The 24,080-nt window shown below is 40.2% G+C and overlaps 1 protein-coding gene across 3 annotated transcripts in view; it reads right to left on the reverse strand.

Moving 5' to 3' along the window:
• The window catches only part of STX17 (syntaxin 17), a 28,810-nt gene extending 12,836 nt beyond the window's left edge, over nucleotides 1–15,974 (reverse strand). The window contains exons 1-3 of one of the 3 annotated variants that reach the window (XM_042048952.1): nucleotides 15,746–15,974; nucleotides 9,796–9,977; nucleotides 5,813–5,878 (exon numbers count right to left, since the gene is read on the reverse strand). In XM_042048952.1, coding sequence (XP_041904886.1) covers nucleotides 5,813–5,878; nucleotides 9,796–9,977; nucleotides 15,746–15,818 — 321 coding nt within the window. In that variant the 5' untranslated portion in view covers nucleotides 15,819–15,974. Of the gene's footprint in view, nucleotides 1–5,812; nucleotides 5,879–9,795; nucleotides 9,978–15,363; nucleotides 15,486–15,745 lie in introns of those variants that run through there. The other 2 variants (XM_042048953.1, XM_042048954.1) reach the window with 2 other exon arrangements.
• Between the last annotated feature and the right edge of the window lie 8,106 nt (nucleotides 15,975–24,080).

Genomic DNA, 24,080 nt, shown 5'->3' on the forward strand with positions numbered 1-24,080 from the left:
AAGGCACAGAAAGGCACAAAATTAATTTCTGGGCATAGAGCAGCGATAGGGGATACACATCATAAAGTCACCCCAAGACATTCTCATAACAGAACAAGAGAATGGACTGACACCAATGAGTGGTTAGAAACAGAAAGGTTTTCTTCCAGAATACAAACCAGGTACAGGTAATGCCTTAGAAAGGCAAAACTGCCTATCTGGAAAAGCAAGAACTAGATGGAACTAATTTTATTTATATACACTAGTGGGATTAATTGCTTTTAATATTTCTGAAAAAAATAGTAGAAAATACAATTAGAGAAGAAGGAAGGAAATTATTCAACAACATGTTGAAGTAACATTGCACAAGCTTCCAAAGAAAGAACTACTGATTCGTTAAAATCATGTGTCAAATTACTAAAATTAGATTAGATTATGTTGTATGCTTAAATTAAGAGTACTATTAGCCAAATTAGGCTGCATTATTCAAGACTAACCTCAGGTAAAACCACTGATTGACCATTTAAAAAAAGGGAGATGAAAAAACGAAAAACTTTGGAAAACACTGAGTTGAATTAGAAACATGGTAGCCAGTAACTTTCCTCATACATTTCTCATCTCAGCCTACCTCGCTCTTCCTGGTATCTTCCCCCCATGGTCTGCCCCTAAGTACTGAAAAAAGGAGATGTCATAGTGCACCATGTGCCAAAATTCTTGGTTTATAGAATCTTGGAATTTCATTTAAGAAACAAAATGGGACTATCTAGACATAACACTTAATTATCTGGTTTCTGAGAACTAAATGCAGGGAACCAAGGTTCATCCTGCTGTTTTATTTCAGGAAACAAAATTATTATTATCCTGTATTTGGCCACAATGGAGACAAGAAACCAATAAAAGACACATCAAACAAAACTTGTGAAACAGTGACAACAGAGTTTGCAATGAGAGAATAATGGTTCCACAGCAGCTTCTTCTAAAGGAAAAGGAGAATTTCACAGTTGAAATTGAGTTAAAACATAGCTCTGCTTGGGATCAGTACCACTGCAGCTGCTGCCAGGGCAAATTACAAGTCCTGTGCAGTGACCAACACAACACAACTGGCTGATGGAAGTTTGCACAGATCCTGAACAGAAGCTTCAAGAAGTATGAACTGCTCACCCTAAGAAATGTCTAAACCAGCTCCTCACTTCCACTGTTCATGATTACCCTGCTGATCAAAGAGAGATATTTCTGAGTAAGAAGATGGAGGAATTGGATGATGATATTCACGTATTTAGTGAAATTTAATTTTAGTAGCTCTTCCTTTTTGGTTTTGAAGAGAGGACTCTTGTTCCACGTACTGTCAATTAAACAGAAGGTGAATGGATTCAGCCTAGCAAGAAAGTTCAGCCCTGCTGTGAGGAGAGACATCCCAGGAGCTCACCAGGGTGTAACATTATAAATGTTATGGATATGCAAATGAGTGTGACTTCTTTTCATAATAATTTTAATGCCACAGTTTAATTTCTAGGTAGAGCATAAAAGTGTATTGCTCTCATCCCAACTGTATGCACTTTTAAAACCAAGCTTATTTAGTGAGGAAGGTAATACAAAATTCTCTTTTCATTTGTGGGAACTCCTGAGTTTTGAACTCTCCAAATTCAACCCAAAAGACATGGAATTTCTCTTTATAATAATTGCAATTTTGGTCCATTGGCTTCCAAAACCAAACAACAATCTTTGTTTCAAATGGCTTTCTCACAAAAACCGTAGGAAAATAAAACTGGTGAAAACCTTGGGAAGTTATCCCTTCAATGCATGATCTGCTGTCCCTATATTATTTCTTCATGAAGAGCTACAACGTCCTTCATGCCATACTGCCAGAATTCATTATTCTCTAGCACTTCTTATGTCTAGCAGAAATCTCCCTGGCCTCAGTTTAAACCAAGTATTTCTAATCCTCTCTGTTCAAAACAGGAAAAAACAAGCCCTATCCTCCTTGCAGCCATCCTCTCCCTGTTTGCAGACAGACAGCACAATGCTGTCAGGTGTTCTTTGGGCAAAATAACTAATTTGTTGATCTTTACAAGAAGTCTTGTTTTCTCAGTTTCTGACTGCATTCACTGGTCTCTCCCTATTCACTTCATGCCTTCCGTAGAAGCATGGTGCCCAAACTGGACTGACTATTCTGCCTGGGATCCTACTACTGCTGATCAAAGAGATTGCAGGAGAAACCACACTGACTGCTCTCCCATTTATATATCCTAAATTATTTGGCTTTTTTTGATCACTACCACAGTCAGTTCACTTCTACTCTGTGTCCCTCAAGTCTTACAAAATTCTTGGCCTAGGTCAAAGGAACTCTGAGTTTAAGGATCTCTCTACCCTGCAGATGGCCACAGTAATGAGCTGATAACAGAAACAATCTCCTGCAGAAATAAAGTTCTCTGCACTACTCCTCATGCCCTCACAGCATATCTACACTGTATGCCAGAGGTACCTAACCTGAAGATCATTTTAGAGATGTCACAGAAGACCTGAGCCATACAACTGAACTTTGAAGATTTATGCAAAAAAAGAGCTGATCAGAAACAATCTTTTACTTGTAAACCATTTTCAGCTGAACTAGAAACCATAAAAGTGAAAAAGAAAAAAAAGAAACAGATTAACATTTTTCAAGCAGCTTTCCATGTTAGAGCAACACAGTGGAGAGACCATACTTGCCTAAACGTGTTTTGCACAACAGAGTCTCTCTCCATGGGCTGAATACACACTAAAGCCAGTGTCTCAGTTTTGGAGTCAAAACGTCAGGAGGAAACACTCCGGAGTGAGTGTCTCCTCCGCAGGGGAAAGGAGTAAGACCCACCAGTAAGACAAGGGGGTCAGAGCAAGTGAGAGTGGAAAAAACCAAACTGTTTATTAACACCCAAACAAAACAGGGTAGAACAGGATTAAAAAAAACCCCTCAAAATACAACAAATTCCTGGAGAGGGAACAGACACCTGGGCTTGGACCAGCCAGGGCCACCTCGCGGGCTCGCCCCCGCAGGCTCCCTGGACCAGCGAAGAGGGAAGGGAGGCACTGAGGCAAGGGGAAGGGAAGGGAAAAAAGAACGAGAAAACCCAACAGAGCCTTTTCCCAGCCAGCTGGAACACAAAGGAACCCCAAAAAGCAGCACAGCGCTCCCGGCGCACTCCCTCCCGCGCCCTGCCCAGGCCCTGGAGCCCTTGGGCTGAGCCGTTCAGCCGCCCCGCACTTGGGTCCCGCGGCTCTGGCCCCGCCCCCGGGCCCATCCTAAAGGCACAGCGTCCTTGGGCATTGAGCGGACGGGTAAGGAGTAAAGCAGCTTCACAACATCACCCCAGGACAGCCAGACTGTTCATCCACTGCATTTTTCCTTTTTTTTTTTTTTGGTTTAATGTCTTATTTCCTCTCTAGTAACTGCAGCATTTCCTTTCCTCTCACCACAGGAATGATCAGGGCAGTCCTTAGATGTTACAACAAAATACTGCCATTTCATTGAAATTAGCTTAAACCTTGCAATAATTAACTAATTGTGTGGTACAGTCAGCATGTATGTGGGCAAAGCCTAGAAAACTGCAAATTCATTCAGGCCCTAACATTTTAAGAAGTCCATGGACTGTCCCTAAAAATGAAAATATACAAGAGCACATTCAGAAAAACTAATACATGATATACAAGAGTTATTTTCTCAGTATTTTTGAAGGTGTCTCTTCACACTCTGTGCATATATTTATCTGTTTTCTTCACTTTCCTTTATAGAAGTTTTTAAAGTGGCACCCAGTCACCCGAAAGCAGAGCAACACATGTACGCTCATCTATACTTCTATTATAATTTTGACCATCATCAAAAGTACAACAGAAGTAATTATTCTGGGTAAACTGAAAATTCAGAAAAATGGCTAATTATGTGCACATGGATTAAATGTAGAATGGCTGTGCATATATTTGTCTAAAACCTGTGGCGGATGCCTTGGGTCAATATTGACTTAGGGATTCCTAATGTATTTTTACAACATCTAATTTTGAGAGCAAAGTGTGTGCTTGCAGAGAACATTTGGTATCACAATAATTAATCTGATTTCTTCGCAAACAAACAGATCACAAGTCCATTGGTAAACATTTAAACAGCTTACAGCAAACACATTCTACATGTCATATAATTTATTATCAAGTACTCCAGACTTCTAACTATTTAATTAAAACAAAGAGCCAGTCTGCTCTTCTTTCATGCACCCAGATACTTTTTCTGCTCTCTGGGTATCAGAATGTGAACCACTTTAATGCATCTAGATCTGTACCCAGAGCTAGAAGCAATAAGCATTAAATAAAATGTAAGAAAATTTATTTTGACAGAGAGTGAAAACAGCAATCTTTAGATTCAAGACAAATATAAATGTTTCTAGAGACATATAAACAGTTTTCTTATTAAAGCACTTAAAATATCTAAAAAGAACATCTTCAACTTTTTTTTCCCTAATTATTGATAGATTTTTGTCTTGCTAAAGAAATTATACTGATAATTTAAAGTTACAAGAGAAGCTTTTCCCACAACTCAGATGTGAAAACAGATTAGAGAACAGACATAAGAAAACACAGGCTTACTACACCATACCTGTTAAAAGGCCATTGTTTTAATAGAATTTCCACCTTAGGAAGACTCTTTGAATATGAAGAATAAACTTGTATTCAAATTTCAAAAGTACTTGGTGGAAAATCAAAATAAACACTCAAATCTCCAATTAGCAGAAAAATCAACAGGATTTCACATGTAACTTCCTATCATCTACACTAAATAGAAAGCTCATTAACACCTTCCATTCCTCAAAAAAGATACATATCTCCAGCTCTCCCTACCATCTAATTCCATTGTTCAATCAGGATTAAGTTCTTCTTTCTGAGGCGAGCCGCTTTTGTGTTTTTGTCATTTTTAGTCTGGTCTAATTTCCCATAAGTGTCAGTAAGACACTGAAACAAAGATGGGAATTTACAGCATTAGAACTGCTGCGAGATGCATTGGTTTAGGACTGTGACACCTGTGCAGGCAAATCCTGGTTGTCTACATGCAGTGTAGGTCACTTACAGTAGCAAAGACAGGTCCCACCTCTGAACAACATTTATGAAATGAACACAAGATGCCTCTCCTGGCGAACACACGTCTGTCCCCAGAATACTGGCAGTGCAGCTGTTCCAGCCACTAGATGCTGTACCTGCCTCAGCAAACTTAGTGCTGCAGATCTGGTCACTGTGTTCTTCTGTACTGATAATCTTCTTTGGCTGTGTGCGATTTAGCTGATGTCTGGCTGAGCTTCTTGCATCATTTTCATCAAGACATAGGTATTTTTAGAAACAGTGTAAGATTCCCAGTGTGCTGAGTTATGGATGACTATGCATGAAGTCACTGAGATGATGCCCGTGTTGACAAATGTGCCGGTATTTCCTCCCTTGACAATATCATGCACGTAACAACAGATGTGATCACCAAACTAGTAGTCCAGATGTTCTCTATGTCTGAAATCATGCTTTAAAATTAGCAGTATCCCTTATTGCAATAGCTGTCTTCTAATTTAACAATGTAAGAGGCTAGTTTGCAAAAGATCACAGTCTCCAAACTTTTGCTTCTTCAAGAACATGGAAACATTTCTGACTGTATTTGCCTCATAGGACACAATCAGGAAATTCCTACCTTTCAGATGAAGTAAAGCAAAACTGTGTGCTTGTCAAACCCACCTGTCAAATATATGTCTCTCTGAAGGTCCATCCCTGAGGTAACCAGAACTATGTATGTAATTTAACCCCATCAGTAGCACAGCCATTTTCATATCCTTACCTGAACTGTTCGGCCTGCATTGATGTGCTCTTCGTGCAATCTGTCCCAGAGCCTGCATCTCTGATACTAAAACAGAGGAAAACGACTCCTTAGAATTGCTATTTTTACCAACTGGCTATGCAGAAAAAAAGCCACCTTTGGTAAATGATCACTAGTTTTCCAAAACTGACAGTAAAGAAGTCCAGTCATAAACAATTCCACTGCAAAATTAGAGAGGTAAATAGCAATGTATTTTGTGAAAAAATTTGTACAGTATATTTTACTGAAGTACAGACAACCAGGGTTTCAGCATGTTTTTAACATCCAAGTGATATTGCATCCTGACACTGCTGTGGCATAATTCACTTGGCAGTAGAACAAGTGGCAGAAGAAGGAGAAGAGAATGGAATTGTGAATAAGCAGTACTGGTCATATAGGACAATGAGGTATCTGGTACTATTGACACAGAAAATGGCATTCATTACACAATGCTACTGTCTACATTTACACTCAACATTTCTACATAGCTACAAACACAGCTACAAGAGCCAACAGGCCAGATCTGGCACCTTCATGAGGCCCCACTAACTTCAGTGGGCAACTATTCCTACAGTACTGCCCACAGACCAGACTATTACATTAGCAGAGAGCAAGTTTGGCAAAAGAACTGCCTATTATCACATATCAACCTTTTCATCATTAAAATAAATCGGTCTCTCCTATAGGCAGTTGACACAAATAATGTAGAGACTTTAGCATAAAAAGGATAGTAAAATAATAGAAGTAGAAGCAGTGATTCCTGGAATGTGTGCTATCAAAGAATGCATTTACAATATTAGACAATACTAGAATATTTTTTTAATTGTTTAGATAACAAGGTAAAATATTTACCATGATTTGTAAGGTATTTTAATGTAAAGTTTAATTCCTCAATTTCTTAATATGCTTTGCTACCAATAAAAACCTTTCTTCACAGCCTCTATCTTTCCATAATTATTTTCATAATTTTAGATGCCACAGCAATAAAGATCACAAGTTACTCAGCTTCCTAAAATACAATGAGAAATCTGAAGTTACTGCTTATTTTCAGAGCAAAAAGTTCTTTCATGTTAGGACTTTGTAGTTCTATAGAAGATAAGAGGTTTAGTGTTCAACAAAGTTAGATTAACATCATTCCTCTATAAACAGAATAACAACAACCTCTGAATAAATTGCTATGCCATTAAAATTGCTGCCAATGTTCTTTAAAAAAAAAAAAGGTCAAGAAGTCCTGTATCAACAGTAGATCTTCCAATTTAGTCATCCCTGAAAGAGTACTGAAAAAGGAATTTCTCAGGGGTTTAGGGAAAAACCACCTATTTAATTTCAACTGACTGTAATACACTGTCCAAATAACTAATGATAAAAAATCCTGTGACAAAAAATTTCTCAGGAAACTTTGACTGCTCTTCATAATTTCTACTAGAAATGCTCAGCACATTCATCAGCTTTATATATTTAGAGGTTTTATTACTTTGCTTCAAAATTCCAAATATGCTAGTGACGAGCCCAAAGAATCCAATGACTTAGCACACCCAGAGCAATGACACGTGGTCAGAGAATTCCTCCTTGTTGACTTCTCTTTGTCATGCATACACAAAGTAGGCCACTCTCCTGGACAATGTTCACCCTGGGGGCCTCAAGGATAGGAAAGCTTGAGAAGAGATAGTATTGACATTATTTATTGTGGAAGCTGGGGCTGTTCAGCCTGGAGAAGAGGAGGTTGCACTGACACCTCATTGCAACCTTCCAGTGTCTGAAGGGGGCCTACCAGGAAACCAGAGAGGGACTCTTCATCAGGATTTGTAGTGATAGGACAAGGAGCAAGGGGTACAAATTGAAAGAGGGGAAATTTAGGTTACAGATTAGGAAGAAATTCTTTATTGTGAGGGTGGTGAGACACTGGAACAGGTTGCCCAGGGAGGCAGTGGATGCCCCATCCCTGGCAGTATTCAAAGCCAGTCTGGATAAGGCCTTGAGCCTGCTGGAAGGCGCTCCTGCCCATGGGAGGGGGTTTGGGACTAGATGATCTCTAAGGTTCATTCCAACCCCTTAACATTCTATGAACAAATACATGTAAAATTAAGGGAGGTCCATGAAGTAAAAACATCTATGGAATCCTAACCTGTTATATCAGGTCCACAGGAGAGCCACAAAAATGGTCCAAGGGCTCAACAGCTCTCCTGTGAAGAAAGGCTGAGAAAGTTGGGATTGTTGAGCTTGGAGAAGAGTAGGCTCTTGAGAGACCCTACTGCAGCCTTTCCATAAATAAAGAGGGCTTAGGAGAAAGACGAAGACTTTTTACTAAAGCCTGCAGTGGCAGCATAAGGGGCAATGCTTTTAAACATTTAGAGGAGAAGTTGAGATTGGTCGTAAGAAATTTTTTTTATAATGAGGGTGGTGTGGCACTAGAACAGGCTGTCCAGAGAAGTTCTGGATGCCCCAGCCCGGGAAGTGTTCAAGCCTAGGTTGGGTGGGGCTTTGAGCAACCTGATGTAATGGAATGTGTTCCCACCCCATGGCAGGTGGGTTGGACTAGATGATCTTTAAAGCTTCTCTTCCAACCCAAATCACTCTATAGTTCCATATTTCTGTGGTATTAAATCATAATTGTGCTATAGTCAGATAGTTTGTAGTCCACAACAGAAATATAAAACATTAGGTTACCTTAAACACTCAATCTTTTTTGCTCCGAGTCCATTCTCTAGAGAGCTCTCTTTAGAAAGAAACTTTGATACTTTTGCTTTGGATCCCTTCCATCTCTCCTTGAAAGCAGCCAGTGGACATGAAGAGAACTCAGGAGTTTGTCATAATATCTCCTGCTAAAAGCTCTTCAATAAATGTCTTATTCAAACATCTACACTCAGGTAAGACTGCAGTAAGACCCAGATACCTTCATTTCTCATTTTGTGTCACCTTTACGGATCTTCCCATCACAACAGTGGTCCCCAGCCAAAGGCAAAAAGTGTTTCACACAACATCCTTTGGCACTTTGAAAGGATTGTTGCATATCACCAACAAAGCTTAGGGCAGTAAGCCAAACAAAATCTCCACCTTCCTGTACTACCAAGTCAATTGCTGTTATCTAATAGAGACTTACAGACAGCTGTAACTCTTTTGGATACACATGCATTTTATTCCCTCTTGGAGTGAAAGGCCATCCAATCCATGGAATGTGCTTTAGAAAACAAGAATTTTCATGGGGAAAACATGGAAAGAAAGAAAAAGCACAGAGAACTCATTTCCTAAGGATATAGCTTTTAAGTTTTCCAAAACTGTCATACAGAAAGTTGGACTCTCAAACAGTTGAGAAGCAATGATGATGAATTGATGGTAGCCACTTCCTCTGAAAAGGTGTATTCAAGGTCAAATTTCATTATATATTGATTTTATAGTTTCTTCAAACAGTGATTTAGGAGATTAATTGTTTGGACTATCTCTGGAACCTAAGGTTTAAATCAATATTCATGAAATGAGGTTAGAGATATTGGCTTCATCATAAGTAAATAATGTTGCTCCTCTAAGCAATTGGACATAATTAGTGATTTTTGTTTAAAAGTAGCCTGTAAAATAAACAGGATCAGATTCTATAAAATTATCCTTTTACCTCTAGGGATGTTTGGCTTACATGGCTGAAAGTTAATTTTAGAGAAAATATTTAAGAGAAAATCATGAAAGCTCACAAAAGTACTGTAACACATTCATTATAGCTAAAATGCATGTAAAAGATACAAAATGCAAATTATCATGCAAGTATTTCAACCAAACTATTGCTAACAATGTTTACTACAAATGTAAAGGCCTTTGTGCACACAATTACACGACAATATAGAACATTCGTCTTTAGCCAAATTTGAATTAAAGCACTTTGTCATCAACTTCTCATCAAAAACTCTACATAATCTTTCAGTGTGACTGCTTCAATAGTGTAAAAAGAACTACATTAGTAAAAAGTGAACACTAACCTTCTCAATATTTATTTGGTGTTTTCTTAACCTTTCCAAATCTGTTGGAATTGCCACTTTAATGAATTTCTGAATTGCAGGTTCAATTCGGCGGAGTTTAACTTTTTCTTCATCTTCAGACATCCTAAAAGCAGCTTTCAAGTCAACAGTTGCCCAATATACCTTCACCAAGGTAAAAATCCCTAAAAACAAAGGAAAATTCAACAAGGAGTAAACTTGAATCACTTTTTAAAGAAATCAAAATAAAATAAATCAGTCTTTCTAATGATCACACATCCCCCAAAACCACAATTAAGCAGTGTTAATACTTAATATCTGGATATTTGCATTTAATTGTATTATCTCTATTTATTTGCAGGCTTTGGGGATCATTTTTCATAAAACTTAACACTAACAAGAAAAAAACCAGCAAAGTAATTAAGGCAGAGGCAAACATGCTTTGCAGCATAATGATACATGAAAAGATTTGAAAAAAACTTCCAATTAGATGCTTCGATTGATCAGAGTTCATGTTTTGCCAATTCACATTCAGAATCATCTTAAAAATTGTAAATCATGTCCTGAAAAGACACCAGAATAAAATTAATTTTGGAATTCCATTTCCTGGAAGTGTTAAGAGTTCCTGAATGAAGATTTGCACTCCAAATTGTGTATGCCCCCTACTGAAAATGACTAAGGCATCACCTAGCAAGGGGTATAAAAAGGCTGCTGAAGTATTTGCAGGACCAGTGGGTACATAAAGAGCCTGAATTCTGTTCCCTGCATAGCATAAAACATAATTTTTGAGTTTCACTTCTCTAAAAGAGAGATGTGTAGTATTGTATGTAATAGCATTTATCTACAGAGCATAGGAGTAACCTAAATAAATTCCATTATGCTGAATGCACACAAGGGGAAAGAAGACACCTATGAGAAAGTTTTGTCACAAGTGTCAGTAAAAAGATATTTGCTAACTTGGTTATATGGAAGTACCTGAACTACATCAGCAACTGTATCAGCAAGCTTTCCCTGATTTTCCTCTCTCAGTAACTACACTGATTTAAAGTAATTAACCCAGCATAATCCTCCTGGTACAGGTGAGGCACAGCAGAATGTAACAGCTTAAAAAACATTCCTGTTTTTCCCACAGTCAAACATATTATCAACAGTGAAACTAGACATTACTTTTCTCACATCTACCTATGGTGTGAAAATGCAGAGGGAGGGTGTTGATGTTTTTCTGAGACCTGTGATTCCTGCAGGCAGAGAGAACATGAGGGCAGACACCAGCTGACGGCACTGGGTCTTTGAACTGCTCAGTGTTCAGCCCCAGGCCTCTCATGCAGGCTGCAGAGAGCACACATACAAACCTGCTCCAAACTCAAAGGAGTCAAGTGTGGAAGCATCTTCCAGCAAGAAAGGGAGAGCACTTCTGGTATAGGGAGGAAGACAGTTGCAAATAAAACAATGCTGCATTTTTCGGAAGAACGGAATGCTAACAGAAGACTCTCCTCCTGTATCCATCCCACCCAACAAAGAAACTGAAAACTATGGAAAACTGAATGTTTACTCAGAGTAGATCAAGTTAGGGGAAGTCAATCTTTAATGTTTCAATGAGACATCTTTTTTTTTTCAGAACCTCAGAAGGAAATTATTTCATCAACTGACTTTGCAGTCTTTGCTAAATTATCCCCACTCCAAATTATAAAGACACACTACCAAGCAGTCTTACAAATCCCCTCCTAACCTAAGGCGTTTAATATTAACAGTCCTTCAAGCAAACCTTCCAATAAACATGCAGTGGGAAGGTGACTTCACATTTTTCAGGTTGCAAAAAGAACTTTAATCCTTTTATACTGATTTACTCTTTTGATCATTCTAAAAACAGCAGTTTAAATGCAAGATGGTAAAAAATACATTCTATTATACCTTGGTCACTACAGTCCATAACTTTGGAAAGAGGCACTCATATATCACAGCTGACCTCTATTCAGAGTCTAGAACTGATTTTTTTTTTATAATGTCCAGAAGATAAAAAGCATCATACTCCAAACTGCAGTACTTCCTCTTCAAATACACATTTAATTTTGTGACAGATTATACACTAATCCATGAGTTTATGAGCTAGAAGTAATTAAAAATTGGTTCTTTAAAGATGTTTAATAGCCATGTCATGCTTTTCTTTCATACTGAATCATCTTGAAGAAGCGATGACACAAATTCTTCAAACATATAACACAACATGAACTCACAGAAACACACAGCCCATTCTGTCTTAGAAGAAATGCAGCAGAGACTAAGCTAAATTCACCATAACTTTGTCCTTAACCTTTCATGACATCTAGAGATTGATGAGAGCCAAAACCGATAGTTTAGATGATTTACAATCTGGAGCACTGTGAAAAGAGTTAATGTAAACAATGGTCATGTGCCTTGGGTAGATTATCTGAATTTTGAATATTTGGCTGCATGCAGGGCTCTGGGTAGTCATTTTTTTTCTTCTCGTTAAGAATTCTCAGACAGTAAAGGAACTTCCATGACAGTGTCTACCAATTTCTTAAAGACACTGCTGCCTAAAATTCACTGTGCAGCAAGTTTGAAAAACTAAGAAAGAAATATAAGAACTCTACATTCACATCAGGTCTCCTGCTTAATTTTCTCTCAAATAGTATAGTAGCTTCTGCAACAAAAATTCTAAGACATAAATTATCAATGCAGTGTCTTACTTTTTTTTAAGTTCATATAATATTAACATTAAATAAATTAAATTAACATTATGCGTTTCTGCTTGTAGCTGATGCAATTTCAAGGAAACCTTGCATACTTTATTTGACTTGTGTTCTCCTAAGCATAATTTAAACAGTTAATTTCTGAAGTAAGAATGCCTGTTCTTTCAGTAATCACAAAGTAACAGGACAGTTTAGGATGGCAGGATTTTCATGTGCCATCCAGTACAAGCTGAATTAGACGTCATTGCATGGGCCCTTGTCCAGTCAAGTTCTAACACCTCCATGGATGGACACTCCTCACACTCACTAGACCCCTCCTTCAGTGTTTGACTATTGTACAGGTTAAAACCAAACAAAACAAAGACCTTCCTTGTAGCCAAACCAGCTTGTGTCCACTGCTCCTCATCCCACTGTCATGCACCTCCAAGAGCAGCCTAGCTCTACAGCTTCTACCCACAACACTAAGATCTCCCCTTCCTTCACCTTCTCTTAAGGCTGAACAAACCCACCCCTGTTTCTCCTTGAGTATCACGTGCTCCAGCCCTCTAACCAGCATGTGGTCCACCACAACACACGGATCCTTTTCTGTAAGGCTGCTCTCCATCAAGTCTTCCCAACCTGTTCTAGGTGCAGGGCTTTCTTACTGCCTCTGCTGGAACTTCCGAGGTTTCTATCGGCCCATTTCTCCATCCCCTCAAGATCCCTCTGAGCAGCAGCCCTGTCTGGCCTACAAACCACTCTCCTCAGGCAAGTGAAAACACTGCACTCAACTTCAGCTTCTTAGGAAGGCGATTTTACCTCTGTCCTTGGATCTGAATATCAGTAACTAAAATAACACTAATCCAGAAGTGATCAAGACTGAGATGCAGAATAACTTCCAGTCAACTATGTCAATAAAAAAGACATATCCAAAGCATGCTGTAGCAGCACAAGTCACGTAGTTGCAGTCAACCAGAGGTAAAACTCTTCCCATGTAGGGTAACATACTTGTTATTATGAATTTCAGAAAATGCTGCTTACACGCCTCAAATGTTAACATTCATGAACTTTTGTTAAACTGCCTGCTGCTCTCGGTTCAAATGCAGTACAACAACGCACAACAAACCTCAGGAGTTCTGCTTGCCCAGGGAAACACAGTGTAATTCATCGATTTGATTTTAATTCACTCACAACACTTTAGACAACCACTGCCACTAGAAAAAGTACTTCCAGCATAAATGCCTTGTTGATAAGGATTGAAAGGTTAAAAAGCTTTTCCCTGTAAATAAAATTAATTAGAATATAAGGACATACAACAGCCTTCTCCCTAAGGTGACCGGAAACATTTCCTAGAGTGGTACTGGCCCCAAAATTGCAGTGACACCATATACACTATTGCTCACTTGGCTGAGGCCTGTAGTTAGTGAGGAACACGCTCCTGTGGTAGGCTACAGCCAAACTGCACTTTGGGACTAAATTACATCTTTTTCCTTCTGTCTGTAAAATAAATCAAAAGAAAATAGCTTTGTTAGGCTGAAATAAGGCATAGTCACCAGCCCCAGTGTGTTTACAAAGTAACATGAAACTGCTTAGTGGGATAAGCAACCACACGTTTGGGATCTCCCACAGAATACCCAGAATCAGGAGCTGTACGTGTCAGGCTGTGGTTCTCAGCAGATCTGTGCTCTTGTGGATCACGTGGCAAGACAGACTTGTTCCAGGCAAGGCAAGGGCACATGAGTGCATTTTGAGAGATCAGAGCAGACAACAGGCATTTTGTCCTGGATTTATATGTTTAAGCCAGCTGCAGAAGGGCAGAAAATACCTAATGACTAACACGTGAATACCTTCTGCACACAGCTGAACCGGTGGAGCGAGTCAGCAGTGGGCTGACACCTGCCATAAGAGGCCACAGCAGTTCAACCTGCAATCAGAGCCCTAATACTGAATTCTCAGTATCAATAGAACTATGCCTCCGGTCTCACCCCAGAACCACACAATCAATTAGGCAGGAAAAGACTCTTGAGATCATCAGGTCCAACCTATCAACACCACCCTGTCAACTAGACCATGGCACTAAGTGCCATGGCCAGTCTTTCCTCAAACACCTCCAGGGACAGTGACTCCACCACCTTCCTGCCCAGCCCATTCCAATGTCCAATCAACCTTTTGTGAAGAAATTCTTCCTGATGTCCAACCTAAACCTCCTCTGGTGCAGCTTAAGACCAACAGGTTCCGGAGGCCTACCCTGCCTGTACCATGCCCTGGAAAGACAAGGCGAGTGTGAACAGAGCAGAAGCATAAAAAATAAAAACAGACTTTAAGTCTTAAATAAAGGCTTCAAGCAGACTAAACTAGTTCTTTTTTCCTGATAGACTATTTTAAAAGCTTGAGCAATACCAGGCTAAACAATTTGTCACGCTGCATAGAATGAATAAATAAATAAATAAATACAGACAATCCACGCTGGTGTGACAAGTTCTGTCCCGGATCAGCTCCCCACGACCTGACCGCGGACCTCGGGCCCAGCCGCTGCTGGGGGCACCCTCAGCTCCTCCGCCGGGCAGGGGCGGGAGCGGGACGAGTCCCGCCGCTCGGGGCCAGGCCGGGGGGAGCGGCAGCCGCCGCGGCCTCGCCGAGGGCCCGGAACCGGGAGTCGCGGGGGGAATCCCGGCGCTCGCTCCGCGCTGCGGCTCCTACCGGCCCCGTCCGCAGCGGCCCAGCCCAGGGCCCACCGCGCGCCCGCCAGGCCCCGGCCCGGCCCGGCTCTTTCCCTCGCCTCGCCGGCACGGGGAGCGGGAGCGAAAGCGAAAGCGGAGCCGCCCCGGCCCCGCTGCCCGCTGGTCCCCACTCCCTTCGACCCCCGCCCGCGGTCCCTCACCCGCTCACCCCCTCACCATGGGGCGGCCGTGTCACAGGCGCTGACCGCGGCCGGCGGCGGCCCCGGGACGCTGGGCGGGAGCCGGCGCCGGGCTCCCCCTCCGCCGCAGGGAGCGGCCCAGCCCCCGCCCGCCACACGCACACCCCCTCCACCGCCCCCGGGCAATCTTCCACGTTTGTTTTCCTTCGGGAACGACCGGTCGGGGGCGGGAAAGGGAGGGAGAGGAGGAGGACAAGCTGTCCTGGCTACGGAGGGGGGGACCGGGAGTCTGGGGATAAGAGCTTATCGGGAGGGAAAAGTTAAATTTATTCTTCTAAAAGAGAGCCAAAGATTCCCGACAAAACTTTAAGAATTTTTTTATAGAATCGTAAAATACTCTTACCTGGAAGGGACCCACAAGGGTCATCGAGTCCAGCTGCTGGCCCTGCACAGAACGATCCCCAAGAGCACACCATGGGAGCCTGTTCCAGTGCCAAACCACCCTCTGGGTGAAGAACCTTTTCCCGATATCCAGCCTAAACCTCTCCTGACGCAACTTCAGGACATTCTACCAGTATGTTTTGCAAATAAATTTGAAAATAAGTGCAACTTGTTTGTGCCTGACACACTGACGACTGGATCCTCCCCGACACCACACCCCGTGGCTGGCAGAGGATCTGCTCCCTGAGGCGTGCCCACACCTGTGGGACAGATGGAGCAGAACCTCCGAGGGCAGCCTGGTACCGCTTTTGATCAATTTGTCACCTCTGCATAGAAGTGTAAAACTGTCTGGCTACCTGGTAATATCTATAGAGCAACTATGTTACATCAATACTAGACCATTTTTTAACTAAACATTAATAAAACAAAGTTAGGAAAGATTGCCAAAGTAAAAAATATGAATGCACGTTGGTTGTGATGTTCTAAACAAGATTTATGTTATCTGTTTATCTGTTGTTCCATGACTTTTTGGCCAGTTTCAATCTGATTTGGAGGAAGTCATTATGGTCCTGTAAGTTTTGTGGAAATTGCTATGTCACTGAGGAAATAAATGTAAATTTGTTTCCTCAGTGAAGGAATAGTAAGCAAAAAGCTCAGCTCTTACACATTCTTGTTAGCAGCAAACAGTCAGCCAGTCAGTGTGTATATATTAGCCATCCACTTTACTCAGATATAGTTCTAGACTGCTAGATGGGATTTTCAGAGGGCTAATGGAGAAGAAATTTTAGTCATAATTATGCCTATTTAGGGGCTGAAGAATCCAAATCAACAGAATCCCATGGCTCCATTAATTTTGTTGTTCACAGCACAGCTTCTGGAATGGCAATGGAATACTGGGGAATGCCAGGCTACTAAAAAAAAGCTTACATTGGGCATATATTTTAAAAAGGTTAAGGAGGATGACACAGGCTAGCCTAGCATTGATAGTTTGACCCAGATTAGGAACAGAATCATGGAAGTATTGACCTTGGATACAATCATTAAATGCCAATAGTTGAATGCTAGTCAACATATTTTTATGAAAAATATTTGATTAAATGTGTTTGAATTTAAGTCTGGTAGACAAAGGTGGTAATGTTGATGCAATAGCTTCCATCTGATGTAAAGCAGCATGCTATTCTCATAAATACAATGAGGAGTGCAAATTCTATGTAGCTCAAAGAATCATAGAATTACAGAATGGGTCAGGTTGGGAGGGACGGCAGTGGGTCATCTGGTCCAACCTCCCTGCTCAAGCAGGGTTATCCTACAGCATATTGCACAGGATTGCATCCAGATAGTTCTTGAATATTTCCAGTGGGGGAGGTTCCACAACCTTTCTGGGCAACCTGTTCCAGTTCTTGCTCACCAGCACAGAAAATAAGTTCTTTTTCATGTTCAGGTGGAACTTCCTGAGCATCAGTGTCCGCCTGTTTCCTCTTGTCCTGTTGCTTGGCACCACTAAGCAGAGCCTAGCTCCATGCTCTTAACACCTTCCCTTCACATACATGTACAAATTGATGAGGTCCCCTTGCAGTTGTCTCTTTTCAAGGCTGAACAGGCCCAGTTCCCTCAGTCTTTCCTCATAAGTGATAATAAGATCATAGTAAGTGATTCAGGTGACAGTTCTTGAGAGGAGTAATTCTAAGTGAAGATTTGTCATTAGGTTGTCTTGGTGTTATTCTTGGCCTGGTGCTATTAGAAATCACCTAGACAAAAATACCGAATGACTACTTTGCTCTTATAAATAGAGATAAGAGCAATTCACTTAGATAAACTGCTTTGAATTGCTTTGTAAGCTTGTCTCACTTGCAAAAATACTCCTCTGAAGCCAGTCAAATTGGAGGTCATGCATTCAAGATAAAGCCTTAAGGGCACACCTGGAATCTGAGGGAGAATGACTGGCATGAGACAGTGCTAAAGAGGACCTGGACATAATCAGCTAAACATGAGCTCTCAGAACAAAGCTTTTGATAGCTAATACTCTGAAGAAAACCAGAGGAACATCAAATACAACTGGAATGGGTATTCTCCCTTTTTATAGAACTGATGTAACCATTATCAAAATAATGCACTCAGTTTGAGCATTAACACTTCATACATTAACATTAGCACTTTAAAGGGTCAACAAGAAAGTTATGAAAGGTGTGGAAGATGTGCATTAACATGAGATATTTTAAAAGTATAATCCAATGCAGGTGAGGAGGTACTTTTGTCATAAGCGTAGCAGTACTTGTCTAAGTAGTACTTAGAGATATTTGAAGAGAAGACGTGTTGGTTTTCAGAAAATTACAAAATTCTGAAAGCAAAACTAGGATAAAAATGAGACTAGAAATATGACATATCTTAGTTTGCTATAGGATCAAATTGTCTGTGAAATTGTTTTGAAACAATGCAAAATTGTCAATTAAAAAAATGGAGATTTTTTTGCAAAGATACCCTGTAGATCAAGCATAAACAGCAGAATACATTGGTCCAATATGGAGGTGGCACAACCACAGGGTTATACTCAGCCATTCCTTTCCTTAAAATTGATGACTCCAGAAAAAGACCAAGATGTCTACTTGTATAGCAGCAAAAGAAGGAACGGGATCCAGAAGTTTCCAAAAGGAAAGATTTTTGTGTGTGTGAGTTCTAACAGGCAACATCTGAAGAACTCCTGGCACATCTCATTGTGAGCATGATGTTCATGCCTGACTATCCAGTTCTGCTACCAATGATAATGTGGTTTTCCAGACAACCCAGCAGTGACTTCAGAGAAGTCCGAATCTCCTCGAGCTAAAGATGACAATGCAAAATGCTATGTCACTCACGTAAAGATCATCAAAGGAACAAGAGTTCCACCTTCAGGTCTGGGAAAATACTACCTCTGATGGCAAAAGATATCTCAGGAAAAAAAAAAGTATAGATGAAGTTTGGCTTTCTGAATTACACACAGACTCAGACTTTTATTGCAAGTCAGTGATCAATTCTGAGTGGTCTCTTACATGATGACTGTGTGCATCCCTATATAGTCATCAAGCTGTTCTGTATTATCAGTAAATATGTAGGAGAAAATAATGGAGAGTCCTAGAAAGGCACAGAACTGTTGTACATCTGACTAAGGAAGAGATTGCAGCAGTTTCTTTTTCCACATGAGATCATTCATAGTTTTCAGATACATGGATTCAGAACTAGGACCCAGATGTGCAATTAATTTCACATGCTTAGCTCTATTCCCAGCAATCTTTACTTACACACAGACTCTCAGACAACTCATGCTGGGGATATTTCAGTGAGTGTTGCTCAATAGACACAGAACTTCCAAGATGCTTACATTATGTTCCCAAAGATGTATCTTTTTCCAGTAGAGCGTTTCAAAATTCTGTTGCCTTTTTCAATGTATTATTATTACAGATACACTGATTTCACTGTCAAACGGCTTGTGCTGGCAAGAACCATTCATAAAGTTTCCACTGTGTAATGGAAAACAGCCTTAACTGTGTTACAGAGAACATTGCACTCTCTCACAGTCTTTCAGGAGCACAAGCTTGTTTGAAATGAGATCCCTTTTAACATACATCCCTGGAAAAAAATCAAACTCTTTCCATAATTCTTGACTGAGGGGTGTTCTCTGGAATATGTGGCTGCATTTTATAAAACCATACTCTTGATGTAAGCAGAATAGTGGGGGTTAATTTGGGGGTCAACTGTTTCCTACTGTTAGCAAAAGTTGTGCTACAGTTTTTGACAGTTGCTAGAATTCTGATCCAAAGTTCTTGCAGTGTACTTTATGGCAAAACCGTCTCAGATTTGCTTGAGAATCATTTCTATAGTATTACAGAAAGTAGGGCTCTCAAATGGGAGTGAAACAGAAGAGGTTTATCATACATTAACCTATGTGCAGTAGTAGTAATACTGCATAGAGTGTAAAAGTAGGAGAGAAAGAAATAAGGGCAAAGCAGATTCCATTTTGATAGAAGCATTTCCTCACTGGTTGCCCTGGTTATTTGGGTCTTTTCCAGCATACTCACAGGTCTCACAGTGTGACCTTGATGCAGGAATAGTTTACAGCACTTGCCACTGATCTACCCCTGCAAGAGTCACACAGGAAAGCCTGTACAGAGAGAATGGTCGGTACAGAGACTGTCTACAACACCTGGTCTGCAGTAGGCTCTCCCTTCTGACAACAGAAGGGTGAAACAAGCATCACTGGCTGGTGGGAGCTCGTGTTGCTGGCACTTAGGGAATGTGTGCCTGCGGCACTTTGCCTGGGGAGCCTTAGATATCCACTGTTGGCATAACCAAGGGAGGTAAAACATTAAAAAAAGTGTTGCTGGGGTTGTGGCCCTACCTGGGAACTTACCCATGACTAGAATTCCATCAAGATCCACATTTTGGTTTTTTTCCCAATATCTTTTTGTTCCCACTCAAGATGATTTCTCCCACTCAGAACTACTGATCAGCTTTCAGCATATGCTGTAGAAATGATTTATGAGATATTCCCAGTTTTGTTTGTCACCTAAGCAGTTTTGCTTCAGAAGAAGGCTGAGCTAACTCAGTTGAAAATCTCTCAGTGGGACTGTCCTTTGTGCACGTTTGTCTCTTGAAATACTGGATTGTATTGGCATCACCTTAAGCTAAATCCCAACAGGTCACTCCAACTAAAAAAAATGGGAGTTTCCATACAAGGCAGTTTTACCAACTAAAGGAAGTTGGTCCATTTCCCTGGGGTTTTTATGACCTTAAAAATTCTCTATCAAATCTTAGTGCCAATCAAAACAATGATAACATTGCCATTAAAATTAGCATGGTGAGGACTTCATTCTTTGTTGAGGTTCCAGTGCTTCCTGAGACCAAAAAAAAAAAAAAAAAAAAAGACTAACTATATTCAGGGATAAAAAAATAGAAAATGGCAAATCAGCTGAGCAAACATTCATTCATCCAGTTCATCCACCTTATTTACCAGTAAACATTCCTTTTGTAAAACCATTCATTCATGAAGGAAGGATTCAGGATGTCTTCTAATCGCAGAACCAGAGGTGTAATATCATCATCTTATATTCATAATCAATTTATATTACAATATTTTTAAAAGCCATTTTTAATTTTTCTTGTTTAGTTAGGAACGTGCTTCTGATTCTGCTGTTCTTCTAACATGTCCAGATCATGAGCAACTGCCTGTTCAAGAAAACCTTCAGGAAATTACAGAAAAAAATGACAATTTAGAGTATTTATATTCATTTGGGGTCCTTTTTCACTGACTTGATGTTACATATTTGCTTTTAAGATTTCTAGAGTTCTCCTTGCCTTCTCTCTTCCCCCATTATGGGGTAACCAGAAAAACATTGTTTGGCTCTGCCAAAGAAGTTTCTTGTGCTGAGAGGTGAGTAAACAAGGGGGCAGGGAACCTTTCAGTACAGCAGGTTGCTTAGAGCTCCATCCAATATGGTCTTGAACGCTTCCAGGGTTGGGACATCCACAGCTTCTCTGGACAGCCTGTTTGAGTGCCTCACAACCTTCACAGTGAAGAATTTCTTCCTCATATCTAATCGAAATCAACCCTCCTACAGTTATAGGCCATCACATTGATCAGGAATTTACCTGTCTGTACAATGACCTATTAATCACACTGCTGGTTCAAAGGCCTTGTGTGCCACAGAGCCTTGGATTGTCTCCAGCAGTGGCCACAAGTGCACAGTGAGGTCAGAGTAAGAATCGGGTAAGCATGAGTGCTAGTTCCTTCTTCTTATTCTACCCCACTTTGGAGGGGGCTTCCTGAACCAGAATTGGTTTGGATTATCAGTAACTTCAGTGGATCTCTCTTCCAAATACTCAGCCAATCTTCCCTAGAAAGTAAGGCTCTTTTGGGCAGAAAGGTCCTTGGCAAAGATTTTCACAGGTGCTGTCTGTATAAAGAAGCCGATTCTTCTGACAGTTCACTGTTGTCCAACTTCCTCTTGCTACTCTTTGCTCCAATGACCTCATTTCTGCATTGCCTTTTCTTAGTCTCAACCGCTCCTTGTGGTCAATGTTCTCAATAACTTTGATGATCCTCGTCATTTTTGTCTAGGGGTTTTCCATTTCTGATTTTTTTTTTTTTTTTTAATGAGGTGAGGAGACAAGAGCTGCACACAGTATTAATTTTGTGGGCAAATACATATTTTTACAAGGTTATAATTGTTTTTCCTGTTTTGTTGTCTATTACTCTATTAGCAATTCCTAGCATTTGATATGTCTGTCTCTTTTTTTTTTTTTAACCATGTCTGAGAAGTTTTACTGCACGTTTTCATTCTAACCTTAAAGTCTTACTTTGAGTGGTAATGGCCAACAAAATGATTGGCTCCTTACCTTAGGAATGGGCCATACAGTTGCACTGAAAATGATTGAAGGCAACATAATAAATAAAGCAATTGTACAGAGGAATACTTCCACTCACAAGAAAGTCAAGGCGAGTCGGAAGTGAAGAGGAGGAATGGCTGAGGTATAGGTCAATATCTATTGCTAGAAAGTATCTGCCATTTCTAATACATGGTAAGTGATATACAATTTTAAATGTAACTGAAACATTATCTTAGCAAGATAAAAAGTATGTAATAAAATACGCTTTTTCAAATGAGACGCTTCTTTGGTCCTGTGCTGCTTTGGTTATTTCTGTCTTACACATTTTCCAGAATTATCAAGTTCTTTGCAACTAAGGAGCCCCTCATGACCTGGATCTTTACAGTGATGCTTGCTGGTATTATCTTGAAAAGTTTAAGTTGCTTCTAGCGGAAGTCAGACCCTTTTCTCTGAAAGACACAAAATGAGAAGGTAGTCACTTATAATTACTCCTTCCCTGTCTTCTGCTTCCTCGTAGGTCACAGATGTATCTAAGCCATGAAGGGGGATGCTGGCATAAGACAAATGGCTTAAGTTCACATTTCAGACTTATTTCTTTCTTCCCTGATAGAAATTTTTAGTGCAGAGGTGCTCATCAGCACTTCTTGAAAAAGAAAATTGATGATCTAGCATCAAAGAGGCAAAGCTGAAGGGTATCAACTCCTTTGTCAAGTCAGGTACACCTTTTCATTACCTCACAGGCAGTGCCATATATGCACTAGAACTGTGAAGTGCTCAACTTCTGTAACAGTAGAGAGTGGAGATGCTGCATAAACAGATACGCAAAGAGACTTGATTCCATAGTAAGAATTCTTTTTATAAATAATGTTTGAGTCTTATTCTATTTTCCTTTAGGATGGCGGTAACACTATGAAGTCCTGAAGTTCAGTCTTGTAGAGATAAAACTACTTTGAAGTTTTGTCTCAGAGAAAGAAAGCCTCTGAAGCCTATTTTACTTTAAAATGTAGTTGAAGATTTTGTTTTCTTGATAAGTACTTTGGGATACATGTTCAGCTAGCTATGAGGAGAATTAGCAGTGCAAGTCCCGTCAGTGCTAAAGCTACTACTAATTCCCTGCACATCATACTGAATATTTACATCTTTGTTTAGTATTTAGATGAGCAATGATAATATTGCTTTCTCCTTGTTGCAGTTTTCTGTAATACTAAAAAGGAAAACATAAACATATGATAAAGACCATTTTTAAAGATATTTAATTGTATTTAAAAGATAGTATAATTACAGTTTGAATTAAACCCTAAATTGTGACTAAAATGGCTTCATTTCGTATCTTGGAAATAGTAGATTGGATCAAAGTTCTGTGGGCACTGTGAAGATTATTTCTTTGTGTGCAAAAGCTCTGAGTTTCAGAGAAGCTTAAGAGGGGCATTAGCTTAATTCTTGGGTGGTACAGAGAGTGAATTATATTAGCAGTTTTATATCTGGTGGCAAATACTGTCTGCAGGATGGACTTCAATCATTTATGAATGGCTGTCTTTTACATCAGCTGCAGGCAGGTAAAACACTGGGAAAACAAAAGAACTCCAATTGTTGCGTGACTGTGTTGGCAGTATTGCACATTGATTGCACAGTTTGAGGAACATGATTGGATCTTGTTTTCAGTCTATCATCTGACTGCTTCCTGCTGAGGGTCATCTCTGAGCCGGACAGCAGTCCCAAAGTGAACAGGATGGAGGTGATGAACACAAAAGCTTTTATGAGCCCCAGGCCTCAAAATAAACCATGACAACACTTCTTTGGAGCCAAGTGCTAGTTCTCTTTCTTTTGCAGGTAGTTTCTTGGGTTTTTTAGTTGGTCCTCTCAATTGTAATTTTTAATATGACTGTGATTATCTTAGGGGTTTATTGTGAGTTTTACTGCTCCACTGCTATACTTAT

Source organism: Corvus kubaryi, unplaced genomic scaffold (assembly GCF_017639235.1).
Source record: "Corvus kubaryi isolate FWS band 111438036 unplaced genomic scaffold, C.kubaryi_AGA036_p1.0 68, whole genome shotgun sequence".
Taxonomy (NCBI): domain Eukaryota; kingdom Metazoa; phylum Chordata; class Aves; order Passeriformes; family Corvidae; genus Corvus; species Corvus kubaryi.